This window comes from Lygodium microphyllum, chromosome 14 (genome assembly GCF_053477565.2).
Source record: "Lygodium microphyllum isolate KBCC chromosome 14, Lygodium_microphyllum_v1.1.10, whole genome shotgun sequence".
NCBI lineage: Eukaryota > Viridiplantae > Streptophyta > Polypodiopsida > Schizaeales > Lygodiaceae > Lygodium > Lygodium microphyllum.
This window is the reverse complement of record NC_141148.1, coordinates 32,334,091-32,358,857: the sequence shown is the minus strand read 5'-3', so window position 1 is coordinate 32,358,857 and position 24,767 is coordinate 32,334,091. Positions and strand designations below refer to the sequence as shown.

At 40.5% G+C, this 24,767-nt stretch overlaps 1 protein-coding gene across 1 annotated transcript; it reads left to right on the top strand.

Moving 5' to 3' along the window:
• Positions 1-8,438: 8,438 nt before the first annotated feature.
• On the top strand, positions 8,439-8,792 carry LOC148025468 (pentatricopeptide repeat-containing protein At4g25270, chloroplastic-like). The gene has a single exon (XM_087691982.1). It carries the CDS (start codon positions 8,439-8,441, stop codon positions 8,790-8,792), a length of 354 nt encoding a protein of 117 aa, XP_087548108.1.
• The last annotated feature ends 15,975 nt before the right edge of the window (positions 8,793-24,767 follow it).

The following is a 24,767-nucleotide window of genomic DNA, read 5'->3' as shown; positions in this document are numbered from 1 at the left end:
CCTTTGCCTAAAGGTAAGAATGCAATTGGTTGTAAGTGGGTTTATAAGGTGAAGCACAATGCAAATGGTTCTGTGAACAGATACAAGGCAAGATTAATAGTCAAGGGATATGCACAAACATATGGCATTGACTATGAAGAAACATTCAGTCCGGTTGCAAGGATGGCAACCGTAAGAGCAGTCATTGCTATGGCTGCATCAAAGAGATGGTCTTTACATCAGATGGATGTAAAGAATGCCTTCTTGCATGGTGATTTGCAAGAAGAGGTCTATATGGAGCAGCCACCAGGTTATGTGCATGCTATTCATCCTGAGTTTGTTTGCAGGTTGAAGAAAGCATTGTATGGCTTGAAGCAAGCACCTAGAGCATGGTCTGACAAGATAGGACAGTATCTTGTCACTATTGGCTTTCAGATTTCCAAGGCAGATTTCTCACTTTATGTGAGAAAAACAGAGAAAGGTATTATGCTACTTGTCATTTATGTTGATGATTTGATTATGACAGGTGACAGTGATGAAGATATCCTTCATGTGAAAATGCTATTGAAGCAAAAGTTTGAGATGAAGGATTTGGGAGAGCTGCGTTATTTCTTGGGCATTGAGGTGATTAGATCACCAAGTGGGATACAACTCTAGCAGAGGCAGTATGGATTGGACATGCTGTCCAAATATGGGATGACAGGCTGTAAGCCTATTTCAGTTCCTTTGGAGCAGAATGTGAAGCTGAGCGCAGATGCATGTGAGCTTCTGGAAGACCCTACTATGTACAGACGCATAGTAGGAAGCTTGATTTATATGACTATTACCAGGTCAGATTGGAGCTATGCTGTTGGATTGGTAAGTCAGTTTATGCAGGCTCCAAGGAAACCGCATTTGGATCCGGCTAGACGCATACTCAGGTATGTGAAGTCCACATTGCAGTATGGACTATTTTATGAGACTGGGGTTCAGATACAGTTGCATGGATACACTGATGCTGATTGGGCTGGTAGCATTTCTGATAGAATCTACCAGTGGATATGTGTTCTCTTTTGGGAGTGCTGCAGTCACTTGGAGCAGCAAGAAACAGCCTACAGTTTCCTTGTCAAGCACAGAGGCCGAGTACAGGGGTGCAGCAATGGCTGCATGTGAGGTAGCTTGGTTGCATAAGCTACTTTATGATATGCATCAGTCTACAGATGGGCCAGTTGTCATTTATTGTGACAACATGAGTAGTATACACTTGGCAAATAACCCAGTCTATCATGCTAGAACAAAGCACATTGAGGTGCATTATTACTATGTGCGGGAGAGGGTTTTACTAGGTCTTATTGATCTAGTTTATGTCAGCACAGAGGATCAGGTAGCTGACATATTCACGAAGGCATTGGGCGCAGAGAAGCTGCGCAAGTTCAGAGACCTGCTTGGTGTGCAGGAATTGGGATTGAGCTCGAGGGGGAGTGTTGAGATATCGAGCTCCACTCATGATATGCCAGGGTGACCATTGTGTATTTATGTCACCGACTTGTCAGTTGCAGACGCGGTTAGTACACCGCCCATGAATAATAGCTACATGACAGCTATCCTTATCTACTCTAGTTCGTGGCTCAGTTAGTATGCCACCTTAGTTAGTTGAGTTTGGTTTGAGACCCATATATAGGGTTCTTCTATTTCTTTGTATTAGAGTTCTTTTTGGCTTACACAACTAAGAAGAGGAAAACTATTTTCAGCCTCCACCTCTGTGTGTATTCCCCCATTGTGCAAGCAAGAAAGCTACAAGTGAGACTCCTTCCTTCTCTCCCACAATCTTGACAGGCTGCTGCTTCAAGTACTTCAACGGATGATTTAAAGCAGATTTTGCAGAATATGTCTATGTATATGCAGCTTCAAAATCAACAAACACAATTGTATATGCAGCAGCAGCAACAGTTGCATCAACAGCAGTTGTCTCAACAAAGGCAACTGTATTCGGAGCAAGAGAATGCAATCAGCGTGACTAAGGCGATTGAAGCAGTTGAGAATGAAAAGAAGCTATTTGATGGCCGTAATGTTTCGGCTTATTGGAAGACTTATGAGATCAAGATGGGATTTTTTGGAGTACCAGCAGGACTTATGAGTAAGTATTTCCTTCGTCTTGTCACACCCGCCTTGAGGGCAAAAGTGACTGATCTTTTTATTCAAAATTCGCATTGGTAAGATTTTAAGAAGGCCCTAAAAGAAGAGTATTTCCTTGAGGACTTTGGGATGGCTACACGGCGGTCATTCCGAGAGTGGGTCTACATGCCAAACAAAGGTCTAGCTGCTTCAAGTTGATATGAGAATTTGAAGAGAGGTATGGTCAGCTTGATGCCATTGAACAAAGAGCATTGGATGTTGAGAAAGTTGAGCTTTTCTTGCAAGCTGCAGATCCTGCTCTTTAGGAAGAATTAGGAGAGCTTCTTGAGGATCGCGCGAAGCCTATGGGTCTTAAAACGGATTGGCAAGATGCCCAGGATGCAGTCTCGACTTTGACCAAGAGGAGGATATGGAAGACCCGCCTACAAAATGGATCTATGACACCGACGCCGTCTTCTGCTCCTATGCCTGCTTCTATCCCTGTTATTTCTCTTCTTTCTCAGCCAATTTCTTGGCCTATGCCAGTGCCTACTATTTCTACTCCTCCCGTTCCTCCTGTTCCAAGACCGATGCCGGCTCCTTCTGCTCCAAAACCATCCGCTCCGTCGGTGCCTTCCTCTCTTGATGATATAATCAAAGGCATAACGGATTTGACACTGGAGTCAGTTAAAGAAGAATTGGTGGAAATTTTGAAAGAGCATTTTGCTTCGACCGTGCCTGCTATTCCTTCTGGTGCTCCTACTGCACCTAGGAGTGCTCCTAGTGCACCTAAGAGAGATCAAGGATGTATTTGGTGTGATAGTACGGACCATCAACATTGCAGGGATTGTGAATCTTTTCAAGATGCAAGGAGGAAGAATTTGGTATTTTGGGGATAAGATGGTAAGATCTGGTTGATTGAAACAGGAGCTCCGCTTGCTACCAATTTTGGGAAAGGCGAAATGAAGAAATTAGTGGATGACATGGCTGCGTGTATTTCTTATGTGGCAGCTAGAGGAGATGCTTCTGCATATGGAGTCCAGATTGAGAAAGGATCAGAGAATTAGTCAGCATTATGGACTTATGCTATGAAGACGGCAAACAAGAAAAAAATTCAACAAACTGTTTTGACTAGTGCAAGCTCTAGCATCAGATCTGAGACAGGTTGGGATTCGCCTGTTGTTGACAGGTACACTATTTATGCCTACTTGGCTAAGTATCAGGGAGTAGATGTACTTGTTGAGGAGAAGCGTAAGAGGGATGAAGAAAATCCAAATGCAGCTAAAAAGACTAGAGGGGGTGAGTTTGTTACTCCACCTACTGCAGGACCGTCTTTGAGGCCAGGGCCAGAATGACAGATGGAAGATACTCAAAAGAAAGAAAAGAGGCAAGAGCCTAGAGAGAGGAAGCAGCCAGGGTTTAGATTGATGTCTGATATTGAGACATCTACGAACATGAAGAAAATCTTTAATGACAAGATACTTGGCAGTGAGGTGACTTTTACTATTTCTAAGGTTTTGGGCATCTCAAAAAGAGAGTTTCAAGATCAGTTCCAAGAAGTCCTGAATGCATTATGCTGAAACTGATGAGCCTGTCTTGATATTGCGTAGTCACTTTTCGTGGAGTCATTGGGCTAGGGAAACTACAGAAACGATGGTAAAAATTGGAGAGAAACAGGTGCCTTATGTTGCTTTGGTAGATCATGGTTCAGAGATTAATCTCATAGTTCGTGGAGTTTATGAAAGTAATAGATGGCCTATGGATGTAGAGCATGGGTGGCGTATGAGAGCCGCCAACAACACTGCAGGTGATTTGTATGCTGCCTGTCCCAGTGTCAGGGTTTCTATTGGAGATGTAGAGGAGGATTTCCATTTCTTTGTGCAGGATTCATGCTCTTATCCCATAATTCTTGGACAGCCATTCATCACAGAGATGCACATGGAAACAAAAGTAATGGATGATGGATCTGCTTATGCACGAATTCGCAGTAAAGATGGCATGAGAGCAGTTCAGTTTATAACTGTGTGTGTGAACCATGTTAGAAACAGGGATACTCTTAGAGATGCACCTTTGCCCACTGCGAGGGATTCGGGTTTTCATTAGGTACCGCTGTTTCGCGAGACGATGGTGGTACAGAGCAGAGGAGATTGGGGTTCTCGCCTCCTGGCAGCAGTGTTTTCTCCTCCAGTTTTGTTGGAATTTCAGCAAACAGTTCGATGAGTTATCAGAAGACTTCTAAGTTGCCTAGATCTGCCAGGCAGTACATATGCAGGAAGGAGAAAAATTTTAAAAATGCCGGTGTTTTAGAGGATGATGAGCATATAGATGGGATGTATGATAGTATGGTTTGTGCAGATACGATGACAGAGATGGAAAATATGCTGAAAACTGATATGCAGAGTTGTCACAGTAATGTATTAGTGCAATCCCTGGACATGTTTTATGAAATTGCAGATTTTGTGTCACAGATAGAGTCAGAGGCTGAGGTGACTCAGCAAAAAGTGTTGAGTGCTGAAGAAATTCAGCAAACAGAGTTTCCGGCTGATTATGATCAGCTTATAGAGACACAGAGGGCTGAAAACTTTCAGCCAACAGAGTTTATTGTTGAAATATTTCAGCATCCAAAGATTAGGGTTGTTCCTATGCAGTCCATAGAGCAGAGGGCTGAGGATATTCAGCCGCTAGAGTGCAGAATTGCTGATTTACAGCAAGATTTGAGTAATGCAGAGGATCATAATGAAGCCAGGGTTGACATGAAATACAAAACTGTGGATAAGAAGGTGAAGCCAGTAGCTGTACCGCTTCCACCTGACAGTGATCAACAAATAGAGAGGGCTGCCAAATAGCCAATTTTGAGGAATCCAGAGCATATAGGCCATAAATTTTTAGCAGAGACTCTTGCTGAATTAAAAATTAGAAATGGTTATTTCTTGCTACCTACAGAGAAGCAATGCTTTCAGGAGATGCTTGAGCGACATGGAAAGGGGTTTGCTTTTTTCCCGCATGAGATTGGATGTGTGAATCCGTATATTATTACTCCTATGGTGATCTTTACTATTCCTCATATTCCATGGAACCTCCGATCTATTCCAGTGTCTAAGGCACACCTGCTAAAGCTAATTGACTTGTTGAATGAGAAAATCAGGATGGGAATCCTAGAGCCGTCATCTGCACCATACTCAAATAGGTGGTTTACGGTTCCAAAGAAGAATGGTACTCTCCGATTTATACAGGACATGCAGCCAGTAAACAGAGTTACTATCAGGAATGTTGGTATAGGTCCAGTTGTGGATGAGTTTGCAGAAGCATTTGCTGGATGTGCCATCTATTCTTTAGGTGATTTGTATTCAGGATATGATCAGTTTCAGCTGGCTTTGGAAAGCAGGGACATAACCACTATGAGAACTCCTATTGGGCTTGTCAGGATGTGTACCTTGCCTCAAGATGCCACTATTTCTGTTGCGCATATGATGAATGCCATGCATAAGGTCCTTTGTGATTACATACCTCAGCTTACCATGCCTTTTTTGGATGATGTGCCCATTAAGGGGTGTGCAGAAGAAGAGAAGAATGAGAGTCTAAATGAGCAGGGATGCAGATATTTTGTGGTTGATCATATTTTAGCTTGTGAAAAGATTTTGGCCAGGCTAGAAGAAGTGAATTTGACACTATCAGGGCAAAAATCTGTTTTTGGAGTAAATGAGATTGTCATTGTTGGACATATGTCACCTGAGAAGGTGGATGCTATAGGCAAGATTACGGAGTATTGTTCTACCACTTCAGAGGTACGGAGATTCATTGGAGCTTGTGTGTTTTACATGATCTGGATACCCCATTTTGCACACATAGCAGATTGTTTATATCAGCTGCTTCGAAAGGGGCAGAAATTTTATTGGGATGAGAGCCACACTAGAGCCACGCGGAAATTGAAGAAGTTATTGCAGATTGCTCCTATTCTCAGGAAAGCGGATTATAATTGCGGAAGGCCTATTGTATTGACAGTTGACACTAGTCCAATTGGCATAGGTTGGGTTGTGGGTCAAGATGATGCAGATGGAAACAGGTATGCTATTCGGTTTGGGGCGAAAGTCCTAAACGAGAGACAAAGGAGATATCCACAAATCTAGAGGGAGTTACTGGGGATTGTTACGGCTCTCAAATGTGACAAAGAGTACTTTATTGGAGCCTCAGTTGTGTGGTAGAGACAGATTGCTTGCCATTGATAGGTATGATTACGAGTTGCTCTACTCCAGATATAGCTATGCTGAGATGGATTGCATACATCAAGTCATTAAATCCAGAATTTAAACATATAGCAGGAAAGGATAATCCAGTGGCAGATATGCTGTCTAGAGCTAGATATGATGATGAGGAGACACTACTTGCAGAAGAGGATGATGCAGAAATTTCAGCCGCTATGGTTGATCATGTTTTCCATGTCTATGATATTGTGGCTTTCATAGAAGAACTCTATGTTGGAGATTGGTTGCAGATTGGCAAGTACCTTAGTACACTAAGAAAAAGAGATGAATGAACAGATGAAGAGTTCAAGAAGATTAGAAGAAAATCCTATGGTTATTTTCTCAAGGATGGATTTCTTTGGAAGCACCCGAAGAAAAGAGGTGGATTACCCTTGCGGGTTGTCTGCGATAGAGAGACATAGTTACAGGTGATGAGGGAGTTTCATGAGAGTCCTTGGGATGGTCATAGAGGAGTGTGGGCTACTTATGAGAAAATCAAGGAGAAATATTGGTGGAAAGGCATATATAGAGATGTTTCTCACTTTGTAGAGACTTGCAGAGACTGTCAGATGTATTCGGTAGTGCGTCGTCGACATGAGCTTCATCCGACCTATCCGCTATGCATTCATTATAAGTGGGTAGTTGACTTGGTTACTATGCCTATGGGTCTATGGCAGATGAGATATATTGTTTTGGCTAGAGAGGATCTTACTAATCATGTTGAGGGCAGACCTTTGAGAACGAAGACCACTAGTACAGTGTGTAAGTTCTTATTGGAAGAAATTTTCTGCAAGTATGGCTGTGTGGGTAAGATCACTGCAGATCGCGGTGAATTGGATGTAGATGAAGCTAGGGATTTTTTCTCTCAACTAGGAATCAAGTTGGCTCTAACCACAGTATACAATCCAGAGGGAAATGGGAAGAGTGAAAGAGGGCATCCGCCAATAGTGAAAGCATTAGCCAAAGCATACAGAGGACGGATTGGAGAATGGCCGAGACTTCTACCATTTGCTTTGTGGGCTGATCGTACGACTCATAGTGTTACCACAGGATATATACCCTCAAAGTTGATGTATGGTCAGAAACCGGTTATGCCGACTGAGACTTGTGCTTTGACTTGGTCAGTTTTACCTTGGCAAGAGGATTTGACGAGGGAGGAGCTCTTAGCTCTTCAAATCCGGCAGTTGGAGAGAAGACCAGAGGATATTCAGCTAGCTATTGACAGGTTGAAGGTTGCTAGACTAAGAAATAAGGACAGGTTTAATAGTAGGCATCGCTTACGGCCTAAAGCAATAGAAGAGGGAGACTGGGTATTAGTCTTTGATAGCAGCCTTGAAAATCAGCATACTGCACTTCGGAAGATGGTGAAAAGATGGTTTGGACCATACATACTCAGACATGTCTTTGATAATGCAACATACGAGCTGACAGAATTGGATGGGACAGTGCTTAGAGTGCCTATTGCAGGAAAAAGAATTAAGATTTTCAAAAAAAGAGATGATGAGGATTATGCATTGGAAGAATTTGCAAGAGAAGAGCAACGAGAAGAAACTCCAGTAGAAAAGATAGATGATATGACAGATAATCTTGCTGATATACCAGAAATACACAAAGAAGAGATTGATCTGTTCGTGGATCTTGATGATAATGATCATGGGTAGTTGGCCCATCCGAAGGATGCGCAGGATTAGAGGGGGTGGATGTCGTACTGTTGCACATCCGAGGTGTGAAATCCACCAAAAAGTTGTGTCACATTGTGTGTGTGACATTTGTTACTTTGTACATACTTAGTCGTTGTGTTTACATTTTTTTTCTACGTGCGAGTATAGTGGAGAGAAGTTTGGAAGCATAGTGGTGGATATGTTTGGGAAGTTTGGATCAGTTTCAAAAGGCCTATCCTTGGATGCTGGCAAACTTTTGTGCAGTTTGAAATCTTGTGCCAGTATAGTCTTCATTCCAACAGGCCAACAGTTATACACTGAATCAACAAAATGGGGATTAGAAAGGGAGCTTTGTGTGGGCAGCACAGTGATGTGTATGTACTCAAAGTGTAGGTTGCTTTTTGCAGATGCTCGCCTAGTGTATGACCAATTACCAGTGCAAGATGTAGTCTCATAGAAAGCAATGATTGCTGGATATGCTGAATTTGGGTTTAACAAGGAACTTCTATGCTGTCTCCATCAAATGCAGCTACAAGGCAAAGCTACTGATGCTGTGACATATTTGTTCACTTTGAAAGCTTGCGGTGATGTAGGAGACTTAGAGACAGGTCATAAACTGCATGCCGAGATTGACAAGAGAGGCTTGGAAATGGATTGTTCTGTGGCCAATACATTAACAGATACATATCGTAAATGTGGAGCAGTTGTGGAAGGCCAATATATGTTTAGAAAGCTGCCTTCTAAAGATGTCGTGTTTTGGACTGCAATGATACAGGGTTATGAAGAGAATCATGATTGGAACATGGCACAATTATGATTTGGAAGACAATGGTGCATATGTTGGCCAGTCTAAACCTGAAATTGAAGGCCGCTTTTCTGAAAGAAAAAAAGAGGCTTCTTTTCAGAGCGCACGCGGTTGCTTGTTCGTTTGGGAAGACTTGGCCCTGTTTCAAGCTTTTGGGGAAAAAAGAGCACTCATTTCCTGACGAAAAAAAGAAAGCAGGAGATGTTTTTTTTGGAGCTCGAATAGGGAGGAACGACTCAAGGAGGAGATTTGTACTCTCGGAGGCAGGAGTTCAACAGGGAAAAATTGCAAATTGTTGTGACGACGAAGCGGAAGAAGAAAAACCAGAGGTGATGATGTTCGACAAGCCTATTGAAGAAGTTCGAAGTGAAGATGAAGGAGCTTGACGAAGCCTATAGAAGATGACGATTAGCCAGAGGGAACGTAAAATTCTACTGAACAAGAAAGGGGGAAGAACTAAGGATGATGGAACGCAACAAAAGAAGTTCTCTCAGTCGACATAGCTGAGAAGGGAGTAAATCGTCAACCATGGCCGAGGGAGACTAGAGAAAGTTGCATCAAGCAGAAGAACCTGAAGTCAAAAAGCATGGCAGTGCTTAGTATGCTTCCGTTCTTGTTGCCTACCTGCTTTGTGCTCAGTGGGGAACTTGAGATCCTTCAGTATTGATCAGAATCTCCTCGTCTGTGTTTTAAACAGTTCCTTCTCTCTTGGTACATTATCTCTTTGGGTGATTCATCATGATGATGATAATGATCCGCACTTCGCCATCTGTGTCTAACACGAAATAATAGGTGCAGCAATTATACTTATTGTTATCTTCCTCTCTCTCATACCTCTGTTCTTCCCTCCTTCCCCTTCACTTTTAGCCCCGGCATGCTGCCCAGCCTTCCCTCCGATCATCTGAGCGATGATGACTCTGATTCTGTGCAACGTCAACTCCTCCTTGAATCTCGCATGTTGAAGGGTGATAATAATCTAAATATCATCTCGCATGACGAAGGGTGATAATAATCTCAATATCATATTGTATCAATTGGTTTAACCATTCAGAAAATACCAACCATGGGAGTTGTCTACAATCCAAAGCTTGATGAACTTTTACTGCTGAAAAAGGAGGAGCATTCATAAAAAGGAAGTCTTATTTCAGATTCTTTGCAGAAGAAGATTGGAAAATCACTCCTAGCTTTTGAGGTGGGGACCAAGCGCATTACTGAAACAATTAAAGCCACCACAAGGAGATTATCTCAAGCTATGAGGAATAGTGCATAAAAAGGCTTGAACAAGTTGATTATAGGGCCATTATCCGAAATTGAGGTGACCTTCTTTCAAATTGAATTGTGATCTTGCTTGATGGATCTTCTATTCTGAAATTAGTCAAGGTCCTCTGTGGTCGCGACTTTGCTTTCGAAAACCCTTCGACACCGTATAGACCAAAATGTAGCAGTCTGCTTTCTTCTAGTTGGTGGATCGATGTGGCCAATGAAGTTGATTCCCCACTTTTTAAAATGACCTTAGGGAAAGGATGGGCAATAGGGGCATAACATTGGTTTTGGTAGGCTTTCCCATCCGTTGACAAGCATCACAACGTCTGGAGTAGTCATAAGCATATGATAGAAATATGATCTCTAAAAACAGCGCACAAAGGTTATCGAAAACGGCGATATCCACAACTCTCGTATTGGACATTTTTCCATCCGAGCAATGCACACATAGATATTTGTCCTAAAACAATCACATCTTGGATGAAGGTCAACATTTCCAATCTTGGCACTTAAGTCTCTCTCTAAGAAGAGAAGCTCTTGAAGCCTATAAAAGAGGAGGCTCTCCTTGGGTGTGGAAGAGGTGAAGGAAGCATCACTTTGCATGTATCCAAGAGGAGAAGAGAAGGTACAAGTGCTGCGGAAGCTCTATCAAAATCAAGTTCCAAGAGGAGACCCCTACACATATTGTGTAGGAGAGAAGGTGTAAGTACTGAGGAATCTCTATTTAAATCAAGCTCCAAGAGGATATCCCTAAACAAATTGTGTAGGAGAGAAGGAGAGACTCAAGAAGGATCAAAAGGTGCCAACTTCCAAGTTGTCTAAGTGTTAGCTGCGGTTGTCTACTATGCAAGAAACCATGATCTTGTTCCCAAGATCTACAAGTAAGAACTGGTTTACGTGTAACGGAGGAGCTTGCTCCTTGTCAATAATATAACTCCACAAGGGGGGGACTAGCCCATCTTCTAGTCCCTAGTGTGTTGTCAATCTCTCTCTCTCTCTCTCTCTCTCTCTCTCTCTCTCTCTCTCTCTCTCTCTCTTTACATCTTTCTTTTCTGTCATCTATTCTCTCTCTGTGCTAGCATAATATTCACCATATATCTTTTAAGTATATAAGAAAGTCAAGGGTGTATCTTAGATCTTATAGCATAATCCATACAGACCCAAATGTAGCAGTCTGCTTTCTTCTAGTTGGTGGATCGATGTGGCCAATGAAGTTGATTCCCCACTTTTCAAAATGGCCTTAGGAAAAGGATGGGCAATAGGGGCATAACATTGGTTTCGGTAGGCTTTCCCATCTGTTGACAAGCATCACAATGTTTGTGGAGTAGTCATAAGCATATGATAGAAAGATGATCTCTAAAAATAACCCATGAAGGTTATTGAAAACGCCGATATCTACAACTCTCGTGTTGGACGTTTTTCCATCCGAGCAATGCACATATAGATATTTGTCCTAAAACAATCACATCTTGCATGAAGATCAACCTTTCCAATCTTAGCACTCAAGTCTCTCTCCAAGAAGAGAAGATCTTGAAGCCTATAAAAGAGGAGGCTCTCCTTGGGTGTGGAAGAGGTGAAGGAAGCATCACTTTGCATGCATCCAAGAGCAAAAGAGAAGGTACAAGTGTTGTGGAAGCTCTGCCGAAATCAAGTTCCAAGAGGAGACCCCTACACATATTCTGTAGGAGAGAAGGTGCAAGTGCTACGGAAGCTCTACTGAAATCAAGCTCCAAGAGGATGTCCCTACACATATTGTGTAGGAGAGAAGGAGAGACTCAAGAAGGATCAAAATTTGCCAATTTTCTAGTTGTGTAAGTGTTAGCCGCGGTTGTCTGCTGTGCAAGGAACGGTGATCTTGTTCCCAAGATCTACAAGTAAGAACTGGTTTATGTGTAACGGAGGAGCTTGCTCCTTGTCAATAATATAACTCCACAAGCGGGGGACTAGCCCATCTTCTAGTCCCTAGTGTGTTCTCTTTCTCTCTCTCTCTCTCTCTCTCTCTCTCTCTCTCTCTCTTTACATATTTCTTTTCTCTCATCTATTCTCTATCTGCGCCGCCAGCATAATATTCACCATATATCTTTTAAGTATATAAGAAAGTCGAGCGTGTATCTCGAATCCTATAACATAATCCGTATAGACCAAAATGTAGCAGTCTTCGTTCTTCTAGTTGGTGGATTGATGTGGCCAAACGAAGTTGATTCTCCACTTTTCAAATGGCCTTAGGGAAAGGATGGGCAATAGGGGCATAACATTGGTGTTGGTAGGCTTTCCCATCCGTTGACAAGCATCACAACGTTTGGAGTAGTCATAAGCATCCTTGTGGAGGGTTGGCCACCAATAGCCTGTAAGCATAGCCTTTGTGGTTGTCACTTTTCTTGCAAAAAGTGTCCTCCACAGGGCTCGTCATGGCATGCTTTTAGAACATGGGAGTGACCAGGTTTAGTCACCACTTCAAAATCAAACTCCTGGAACAGAATGAGCCATCTCATCATTCTTCCCTTCACATCTACTTTGTTCATCAAGAAGAACAATGTCTCATGGTCCACATACAATTTGAAATGCATTAATAGGTAGTGTCTAAACTTCTATGAGGCAAACACCATAGCAAGACATTCTAACTCTGTCACACTGTGTAGTTCCTTTCTCGATCAGTGACCTTACAGCTTGCATAATAGATAGATTGATCTAACTTCAAGGAGCCTTTTTGACATAAGACTGCACCTAACCCTTCGATAGGTGCATCAGTATGCACATGAAATTCCTTTGTCCATGCTTCAATTAGACACTACTTTAGAGTGTTGAATGATTCGTCACAATTAGAAGTCCATGTAAACTATGCATCTTTCCTCAGGAGCTTATGTAAGGGGGATGCCCTTGTTGCAAAGTGTGCTATGAACCTTCTGTAATAGCCCACATGGCCGAAGAATCCCCTCAAGTATTTGAGGTTGGTTGGTGTTGTTAGTGCTACAATCTTCTCAATCTTTGTAGGGTCTATTGCTATCCCTTATGCAAAGACAATGTGGTCCAGAAGAACACCTGAAGAAACTCCAAAGATGTACTTGTCAGGGTTGAGAGAGATCCCATACTCTTGACATCTATCAAAGCACTGCTCCACGTGTCCCTGATGCTCACGGTTGAGGCTATAGACACAAAAGTCATCTAGGTATGCCTTAGTGAAATTATGCAAATGATTTTGGAATGCGACCATCATCACTCTTTGAAAGGTAGTAGGGGTGTTACAGATCCAAACGGTATCACTCCGTAAGCATAGGTCCCCCATTCCATTGTAAAAGTTTTTTTGGATTGATCTTCTTCTGCTATCTAGACTTGGTTGTATCCATGGAATCCATCCAACATGGAATAGAGCTCATGTCCAACCATTGTGTCCAATAATTGATTTGTAAAAGAGAGAGGGAAAATATATTTCTTTGTCTTGGAGTTTAGCCTTGCAAAAGTCCACATATATTTGCAATTTTCTATTCTTCTTGGGTAGTACCATGATGGGCGAAATCCATTCATTATTGGCCACTAGATAAATAAACTCGGCTTCAAGGAGCTTCAATAATTCGACTTTCACGAGGGCAGACTAATTTGGATTCATATGCCTCTGTCTTTTCCTCATAAGCTTGGCATCAGGCTCTAGGTCAGTGTGATGTTGACATATGGTGGGATCAATCCCCTTTATATATTTAGATGACTGTACAAACACGTCCAAATTTTCCTTTGAAAGGTCATGTAGGACTGATAGCTCCTCTTTTGGAAGACTGCTACCCACCTTCAGATGACGTGCAATGCAATCAACATCCACAAAATTTAGTTGCTTTCCACCTTCTACTTTGAGGATGAAGGTCCCACGGACTGCTTCTGGATATAGATCCGGCTCCTTCAAGGGAGTGGCCTCCTCATCTGATGCTCTACTGAAAACGACTTATTCCTTCCATAGAGACTGGACTGACTCTTTGGGATACTGAAATGGTATCATGATTGTTTCAAATTTTACAAGAGGATTACTTATCTCTTGATTCAAGGACTCATCTTCTGAGGATGCCTCTAGGAATGTCACATAACAGGCACCCTTTGAGTCCTATTGGGACCATGGCAGTGGTGCTTGTTGGCAAGGTGCATTATCATCATCATTTCTTGAGAAGGGTAGATTAGGGTGACAATAGCCACTATTGAAAGAAGGATTATTTACTAATGACGTGATTCATTTACTAATCCAAAGGATACCAGAGTCATTCTACCTAACAACATCATGGGGTCTTCAGCTTCTATAGCCTCTAGAACTTCCTCCTCATTTGTATTCTCTTCAGGCTAGATAGACTCTTCCAATTTGCTTTCATAATCTTCTTTTGCATTGTCATCATCGTTCTCTTTGGACTCTATCTCTACCTCTATAGGGGCTTTGTAAGAGAAAAAAAGATTCTTTGTTGTATCCTCTTGTTCTGCTTTTGTGTCTAGCTTTGCTTTTGTGTTTTTGTCTGTCTCTGCTTCTATCTTTGGCTCTACTATGGATATGTAACAAGGATAACAGTACATCCATGCCTCTATCTTATTGTTAGAGGTGATTTCAGAAGGCAATAGGTATTCAACCATCGACTAGGACTTCTTTCGAAAGTTGACTTACAGTGCCTATTGCTAGGGACTAGGCCTCTATTTTCTTAGGAAATATATGTTGATGATTTCTTTGTCTCCTGATGTACCATCTGTAACTTTGATGGAGGAATCTATTAAGACTTCAATGGAGGTGGATCCATTACCTTTTTGCGAACTATGCAACTTGAGCACCACTTTGTTGGGTCCTCTTCTTAGGGTTAGGGTTCCTTTGAACCAATCCGTCTATGCTTTTGCTTCAAAAAGCCATGGTCTTCCCATTAGCAAAGGATATGAGATCCCATGGGAATTTGGTTTTACAACCAGATAGGTCAGCCAATAGTCTCTTCCTGCTAGGGTTATCTTCACATATGGGAGAATGCCCAAAGGCTCAATTTTGCTTTGGTCTATAAGTCTAATAAGCCATTATGTAGGCGGAATATCTTATAGGCCTAGATTCTTCATTGTCACATCCGTCATTATGTTCATTGATGAGCCTCCATCAATCAATATATCTGCTATAAAGTATCCTTCAATCCAAATGCCAATCTCTGGAGTACCAGGATCCAAGAAGGCATTAGTCACATCCACTTTTTTCACAGGCTCTAGGGCTTTATTAGACTTGGGGGCAGTTGTAGGAGCAATCCTTAGGCCACGTCTTCTTGTCAATATGCTTTTGAATTTCTTTTGACAATTGGGGGACATCATCAAAAAAATGTTGGAATGTTAGGTTTTTTTTAAAGGTATCTAGGTCTTTGGCCAAGTCATACTCTTTGATAAGATCCACGAGCTTCTCCAATCGGCTACTAGGGAATGGGGCAACACCCACTTTTATATTTCATTTTTCTTCTAAAAGTGGAAACATTTGTACTTCTTCTATCAGTGGGGGCAGTTCTGCATCTTCTGTCTCTTGGGTTTCAAAAATTTGGTGAGATTTGTCTCTTTTCTCCATAACTGTAACACTCCACTTCTAATCTTTGGACACCGCCAAACTCTTATCCTCTATAACTTTGAGAGGAAAATCTCCTTGGGCCAAAATTAGGGCATGACCTCTCTAGGCTTTGGTTCAATATCCTGGGTGGTCATCTTAGATTCCAACAAGTTGAATCTTGCTTCTTCATCTTTTTTTCTTATTTCATGCATCTCCTTTAGAGAGTAAATATCTTCTATACAGTTATTCCTTAAACATTATGAATAGAAGGATCCAAAGATAGTTGGTTTTTGGGTACATTCAGTGGCTAAATATCCTACCTAATGGAACTTTCCACACCATGTGTTAGATTGCATCACATCTCTTCCACCTCTTACATGACTAGATATGTTACCGGAATTCACCTTCAGCGTCTATAGCTGTTTTGTAATCACATCTATTAGCTCTTTCTTGATGCTTGTGATTGAATTGGACAATTAGTTCTTCAAATTTTCTCCTCCTAGGAAGTACTCACAGTAGGATTTTGTGAAGCCTCTCTAATCACTGCATAGACTGGTTGGATTGATCTAGAGGGTCCTCTATTCTGATTCTGATGATTCAGACCTCTTGTTGAGACTGGTGGTTATTGGTTCCAATTGGTAGGGTTTCATTGTTGTTGTTGAGTTACCATTGGGGGAACTGTTTGAGGCCAGTGTTATTGTGGTCGAACCATCATTTGAGGTACTATTGTCTGTGGCCACTATGGATTCGGTACACTGTACTACATTATTTTTTGCATTTAAGGGTAGAGGTAGAGAACTATCCCTACGACTGCATTTGGTGGGTATACCATTCTTGGCATGGGAGGAAGTAAGACTCCTCTTCCTGAGATCATTGACAACCTTGCTTCAACTTCATCATATAGTCTTGCACCTTTCACTGCAACTTGCAGGTTGACTCATCTTCTTAATTCCACAAACTTACCAACTTCTGGTTATAGAACTCTAAGAAAAATTCCATTCTAGATGCCTTCATCCAAGTGATGGTTGGTCCATCTCTTTAGTATGGATTCCATTCTAGAGACATATGCTTCCAATTGTTCTCACCAAAGGATTGACTTAGTTCATTAACTCCTCTCGCATCTACTCTTCAAAACCTTCATAGCTGAATTTAGTGAGGAAGACCAAATTTGATAGCACTGAAACACTTCATCTTTGAAAGTGGCGGAGAATGTCGCCACACCAATGCTCGGGGGTTCTAGCATTGTTGGCTACACATGCTACCATGAACTCGGTTACATGAAGATTAGGATCTTCATTGTAATCTCCCTTAAAGATGGGCAATGGGACTACATTTGTTGGCATGTCATTAATATTTCCAAGATGGATCTAACTAGGAAGGGGACCTTAAGTCGCCATGGGGACTTCTGTAAAGAGTGCCACAAGGGCGTCTAAGGAGGCTTCTGCTGCTAGCTTGTTCTCAACTTTGATTTTTGCTTTTTCTCTTCTCACGTACTTTTGAACTCATTCTAGTGCTTACCTCTTGGTCGCGTCATTCATCAAGGAGTTCGCTCCACCCACTTTGTCTATACTCAATAGAAACAGAATCTCAAAAGGGCTTCAATCTCTAGAGGACTCTCTTGCCAACATTTCTTCTACTTCCTTCTTTTCAAAAGCGTTGAATTTGACTTTCATTCCACTATAGAGGGGAAGATATTCAAATCTGAAGGTATCAAAATTCATTCTTCTGAGGATTGCCATAGTGCCATTGTCTTAATAATACCAACTTTGAAGGGTTTCAATAGCATAGATTGTGAAGAACATTCTATCTAATAACTTCTAGTGGGTTGCCAATTGGATAAATAGAAGGTTGTCAGTGCACCAAAGCATCCCACATATCTTACTATTGAGCATCCATGAACAGATTTCAACTCTTTTCCTTCTTATTCTTATGAACTTCAACTAACCACAACTCCTGAAGCTTCTTCACAATCTCCCACTTGATGAGGTTTGAAAATTCTTCAATGAAGGCCAACTCTCCCATGGATAGTCATTCTCTTTTTTTCTGCTTCGCTTTTCAGTTTTGTGAAAAACAATTGGCTATTGTAATACAACTTTCTATAGCTTTAGAATACACTGGGATCAACCTATCACATAGAGCTCACATCAAGATAGTGATATGCTTTCACCATTGAGGGATGCACTTCTTGTAGAAAGTGAATTTGGCAATGAAGATCTCCAATTCTTCAATAGTTACAAGGGATTATCCAATCTTCCATTTCTTTTATTCCTTTTCAATAGTGCCACATCTTGCATTTTTAGCCTCTCTATTGGTAGTTACTGATGGCAGTTTTCCCTGACAAGACTGCACACCAAAACATGGAGCTCCAAGAGAAACACCAAGAAAACGGGAAATCTACTGCAAAAAAAAATCTATCTTATATCATCAACAAGCATGTTCTTCATATTTTAATCAACCATAAGAAGAAAAACAATATTAATCTTCTCAAATCTTCACACAGCATCATATAGAAATTCTCCCACGGATTTATCACAATAGAACTTCAATTTGAATGGAAATCATCACATAGTATTCATCTTTCATCATCTTCATAGTGTCTCTCATGTAGATACAATGTTTCTCATAGAATATTGGCTATCTCTCATACTCCATCTCTCTCACATATAGTCTCTCACAATAATACATTGGAATAATGAATAATGATTATACATAATTTCTCTTTGGTCATGGATACCCCTCCCAAGAGATATGTCTGATATGAAGGGTCATTAGAGCCACTACAGTGTCTTGTCACTGTCGCTTCAGTCTTTACTTGAGTCTTTAGTAGCTACTTCTTCTACTTCTTTGAGCTATTTTGAACTTTTATTCATCTATTTCCAAGATTAGAAAATTTTCCCAAGCTACAGATTCATCCCACAAAACACTTATAGAGGCATACAAAGGATTTATAGAAGCTCAACTGAAGGTCTACAATACCATACAATAGGTCATCAGAAAATATTCAACTCAACTAAAACCATTCAAAATCATCAAGAATCATTCAATAAGCTTCCAACCACTCTTAAACTCCATCAATCATCATTCCAATCTCTCATACAGAAAGAAATCAGAACAAAACAGAAGCTAAATAGAACCAATCAAAACATGTCAAGCACTCATCAATAGAACCTTTCAGCATATCATATCTCCACTAAAAAACAACACAACTTCTCAAACCCATTCAACCTTATCCAAAACTCTCTCAAACACTTCCAAACCAATCAATTATTATTCAAATCATACAAAAATCACCCAAAAATCCAACAAAAAACAACCAAAAACAGAGTCTTATCAATCCTCACTATTAATAAATCGTATACATGACATCCAAGCATCCAAGATACATCAAATGCATAATTGAAAGCATAAAACCCAATAAAATCTTCAAGTCGTAAGTGAATGATCACTATAGCAACTTACCAAAGCTCTAATACGTGTAACTGAGCTTAAATACGAAGCTAGAGTTTCAATCAATTCCTGCCAGTATCCTCGCCAAGATATGAGAAACATGAATCCAGTAGCCCAAACGAGATGACAAAAAAGAAACATACATGCCCAAACAGATAAATTGTTCATGCCGAAGGGGTTGTAACCATTAATAAGTTGTGACGAATTTAGCCATAAATAATCTCTCAACTAGCCCATTAAATATGTAGAAGATTCATTAAATTGAGCAACGTTTCCTTGCCACAGAGTGATATGCTTCTAGTGCCAGTAGAAGGTGACCCACACAATGGTGTTTAGCATCCAGAAAACGACTAAGTAGAAAGCATCTCAAGCTAATATATCACATGTACCTCCTCCATAAGCATATTCGAGTGCATATAATCAATATCATGCATCAATACATCCCACTGAAGTACTGGAATCTCATCATATGGCAATATGCATAAACTTTTACATTTACTTAGCTTCCTATGACAGTATACATCAGGTATGTCATAAACAATAGTTAATAGCATGCATGTCTTGAACACAATAAACAAAATATATGTCCCCAATGCAATGAACAACATATATATTTGCAACATAGTGTATAACAGGTCTATCTGCAATACAATTAATAATAGGCATATCTTGCATAGAGTAAATAGTAAGGTCTATCCCTGCACAGAATAAACAGCATGTCTGTGTCCTACACAGAGTAGATAATAAGTCTATCCTACACAAAATAAACAATAGGTCTGTCATGTTTTTTGCTATTGTTGACCACACTGAAGCACTTGTTGAAGCTCGATCAAGTCTACCTGATGCCCGAAAGGAGCCCACACAAGCTAGAAAAAGGCCTATGAAGCATAGGACTAATGCATACTTCTTGTAAACCTTGAGCTATAGATTCAAATCTGAGCTGAAGCACACTGCAGACAACTCCTTGAACCAATGCTCTGATATGTTGAAGGGGGAAGCCCGAGTGAGAGCATGAGCAACCAGAAGCAATGGAGTAGTGAGCTATGGTAGAGAGAGAGAGAGAGAGTAAGGGCATCCATTCCACAAACGGGAGCTAAAGGTGATGCATAGATGGAACTTAGTATGAGTTGGGGTGAGGGATGCCATGCCATGGTGGGGGGGTGAGGGATGTCATGCCATGTTACAATGGAGATGCCTCCCTATAGTTAGGGAGAGCATTGTGCCATGCTATGGTTGGTTGAGATGAGGGATACATTCACATGAGGGAGCTTAATATGATGCATAGTTGGAACCTAATGTAAGTTGAGGTAAGGGATACAATTCCATGGTGGTGAGGTGAGAAATGCCACACCATGTTGTAGTGGAGATTTTTTGAAATTTGGGAGGGATGGGGGATGAGTGGGAACTCCAATAGTCGCAATGTGTGACTAACCTTCCCTTATTCAAATATCACTGAAAGAATAAAGAATGAAGCGATAGTGATGAGCACCTGCCATGTGCACTGTATAGGTGTACAAGCTCGCACCTATAGTGTATAGGTGTGCGGGTACTGTCAACGTAGTAATACATAGGTGGTGTAGGCATAGATGCCTTTACCCCCAACAATGAGAGAGAGAGAGAGAGAGAGAGAGAGAGAGAGAGAGAGAGAGAGAGAGAGAGAGAGAGAGAGAGAGAGAGAGAGAGAGAGAGAGAGAGAGAGCTATTTCCACCTAGGACCAAAAAATTTATTAGCAGAGCACTATGCCGCCATGCTACACCATGAGAGAGAGAGAGAGAGAGGGTAACACCTTGTGTATAGAGAGAGTGAGAGAGAGACAAGTAATGTGGGGAGAGAGTAAAGGATGTGTGTGTGTGTGTGTGGTAACTTTTTTAAACTATTCATTTAATGAAAGAAAACCACAAAGAATTGTGAGAGCTTCCTTATGTTTGGGAGAGCTTTTGGTGCTTAAGTTTCTTCTTAGTAACGTTTTAAACTATTCATTTAATGAAAGAAAAAGTAAAAAGAATTGTGAGAGCTTCCTTAGGTTTTGAAGAGATTTTGATGCTTTAGGAAAGAGAGGTTTGATAAACCTTTGAATACTATATAGGATAGATGCATACAACCCCTTTGTGTAGGCTACATACACTAATGCACACCCTCTCCATGGTAACATATGCATACAAATTTTTCTTATGCTATTCTCTCCAAGTAATTCATGTTTGCACATGTACACACACATAAATGTAGATATGCATTTACAATCAACATGTTTATCATGTGTATATTTACACACAAACACACATACTAATTCTCTCTCTCTCCCCTCTCTCTCTCTCTCTCTCTCTCTCTCTCTCTCTCTCTCTCTCTCTCTCTCTCTCTCTCTCTCTCTCTCTCTCTCTCTCTCTCTCTCTCTCTCTCTCTCTCTCTCTCTCTCTCTCTCTCTCTACCACCAATATAGAAATCGATTTTGTATGTTCATCACATGTTTTAAACTTTAAAGCTTACGAGTTCCATCCCTTATTGGTAGGCACCTAATTGGTTTACTATTTTCTTTTCAATCATATTGTATGATAGCTACATTCAAAAGAAGGGGACTAATGTGGGATTTAGGAGGAAAGGGGAATAAGGATTTCTAAGCAACAAGGGTTCCTTTAGGGTAAGCAAGGGTTTTCTTTTCAATCATATTATATGATAGCTACATTCCAAAGGAGGAGACTAATGTGGGTTTTAAGAGGAAAGGGAAACAAGGATTTCTAAGCAGCAAGGGTTCTTTTAGGGTATGCAAGGGTTTTAGGTTGAGGGTTGAGGGTTTCATAAATGAGATTGTAAAGAATTAGAGGCAAGAGTATTAACAATATTTTTTTGGGTTCTTTTTCTTTGGCGCGGGGGGGGGGGGGGGGGGGGGGGGGGGTTTATTGTTTGGGCAATGAGGGGCTTAAGGGCCTTTAAGCATGTACACTTTATGTATTATCAAATATGGATGTACCATAGAGTTCAATTGAGCCTTACAAATATTTTGCATATTTAAAGGGTCCTAATTGTTGACACACACAAGCAATCGTAGGGTTTGGCATCTTGTGCAATTGACCTAAAACACAATTTGTTGAGAGAAGAGTAACCTTTACTCTCTTGCAATGACATAAAAGAGTAGAGTTTTGCACCTAGACTACTTCGAGACGATAAGAAGAAGAGGCACTTGAAGATCAACCAATGCCTTAACGCATGAGAGAGATTCTTGCAACAAATTGACACTTGCATACATGTAGCCCACCACATCCACACATGCGCATGTGCACGCATGTAGACACACACACAGGCTCTCTTTGCACATGTATCTACACCACCATCGAGAGAGAGAGGGGGGGTCGATAATACACACTTGCATGCTGATGCAATATGCCGCAATGAAATCAAGCAAGTATAAAGGGGAAAGAAGAGATTTGACCTCTCATCTTGCCCTTATACAACCCCCATCGCCTCGCCTACAAAATAACATGCACAAAGAAAGACCATGAACGCAAAAGGAAGATGGAAAGGTATCATGAGCTAAGTCAATCCTAAATGCAAAAGGAAGATGGAAAGATATCATGAGTTGATTCAACCCTATGTTATTGTAAAAACTTATAAACCTTAATGGATTTTTGAACCCCCTAAGAGGAGAACATGTTTGCCTAGAATAACATGAAGTCAAAAAAGAATGCATGGATATCTCCATATAAACTCATGTTCTCATTAGATATATAAACCCACAAAGTAATCTTTGTATCGAATAGCCTTATTGTAGTCTTTCTTATTAGTAAATCATAAATTTAAAGCCCAATATGATACAACATAAATTAATAGCCCAATACAATATGTGTTATTATTTGTGGGATATATCAAGACCAGTGTTATAACTATGGTGCTCTTCCAGATCTCAATGGGCCTACTAGCTATTGAGATTGGCTTGGAATAACCTTGCACAATGACATACTTTGCACCCAAAAAAAAAACTACACATACAAATTCTCATGTTCATTGACCCTTGCTAATTACAATGTTGCTGCTACTCTATAATCGATGAGTTGTTAGGCTCCTTGCATATTGATCAATGTGATTTTGTGCTTTGCAACCCCACATGTGCATTGTTGCCTAGCTAATCATTTCATAAAATTATCTAAGCTTATGAATGACATGTGGCTTGACACGGCTTGTCCATTTGCTAGCTTTGTGGTTTCTAGTTGAAGAATTGGAAAATTATTGTATGAGGCAAGAGTAGATTGCTTTCCTATTCCTAAGACTCAGTTTGAGATAGATACTAAATTTCAAAGGTTTATAGCACCAAGACCTTATGGGAGCAAAAAGGACACATTGCAAAGAAACTTTAATCTCTTAAGTATCGCATAAGCCCTCAAAGTCCCCTACCAATCATAATAGGAGTCCTTTGTTAGGGGCTCTAGAGATTAGCATTATGCAACATTATTAATTGAACCTTTTTTCATATAAAGCAACTCACTAAGCATAATAATACACTTCCAATATATATCAAAAGTGATGCTACCCATATTCATGTCATGATTATGATTTAAGAGGAAGAATGCAAGAATCTACGCACAGGAAATAGTCCAATAACTTGAGAAATTCAATAAAGGATTTTAAGAATTAGAGATCTATATTGATGAAAGTCCCAAATAAATATTTTTCAATGTACATAGAGAGCAATTTGAGGAAATGTTTCCACCACATACATGGATAAGGTGATTGGAATGCTTGCTACTTTTAATGGGGTATTGATTATGCAAGAACTCTAATGAGCCTACTGTCTATTGAAAGGCATCAAAGACCCATTTACTGATGGTGCATTTCCCTCACATCACCCCTTCTCAGGTCTATACACCCCTCTCACTATGCTGGCTGTATAGAGATTTAGCAACTTCAGGCTTAATTTCTCTATTGGCAAACCTATGGATGCGTAGAGATGTAGATGCACCTATAAAGGATCGTGCACATATACACTTGTTATGCATTCATATATAGGTTTTGATCTAGAGGTATATTTACCATACAGAATGATAATCTTGGGTTTATGATCCTCCGAGGTTTATTTTGTTTTTTTGGTTTGTTTAGTGGGAGGGGTGTAGTATGGCCTAAAGACACTGCTTTTAACTGTTGAGTGTTCTTATACTCATGCCATTGGTGATCTTAATAAAAACTTATATATATATATATATATATATATCTCAAACACACAACTTCTCCAACAACTCTCTAAGATAGTGTAACTCCCCTGCTCACCTATGTCCAAAGCATGGGTATCACAATGTGCTTCATATACCATTCGTATGTGTGTGTTTGATGGCCCACTTGTTAGAGCCTCTATCAAGGATCGATTCCTCAAAATGTTGCACAAAATATAGGTTTGTGTTTATTCAAATGCACATAAGTTTTGTGCAGCATGGAAGAGATGTTAACCACCTACCTTTCTCCTACAATTTTAGAAGGTGAAAAAATAATGTCCACTTGTCAAGATGCTCCTTTTTTAAAAATGGTGAAATGGTTACAAGGCTTGCTAACCTACACAAAGCATGGAGCATGTGATAGCAATTCTCCCTCTCTCTCGTATGTCACAACCCCATCTCTCTCTTGCAATCCCTTTAGTTTGTCAAGAGTATCATGGTGAGTACCATGTCATCAAACCCTCACATTAACTCTAAAATATGATTGCATTTCTCATCATATAGACAAAAGTTGAAGCAAAATCTCGCATATATACACCTTTGCCATCTGTGTT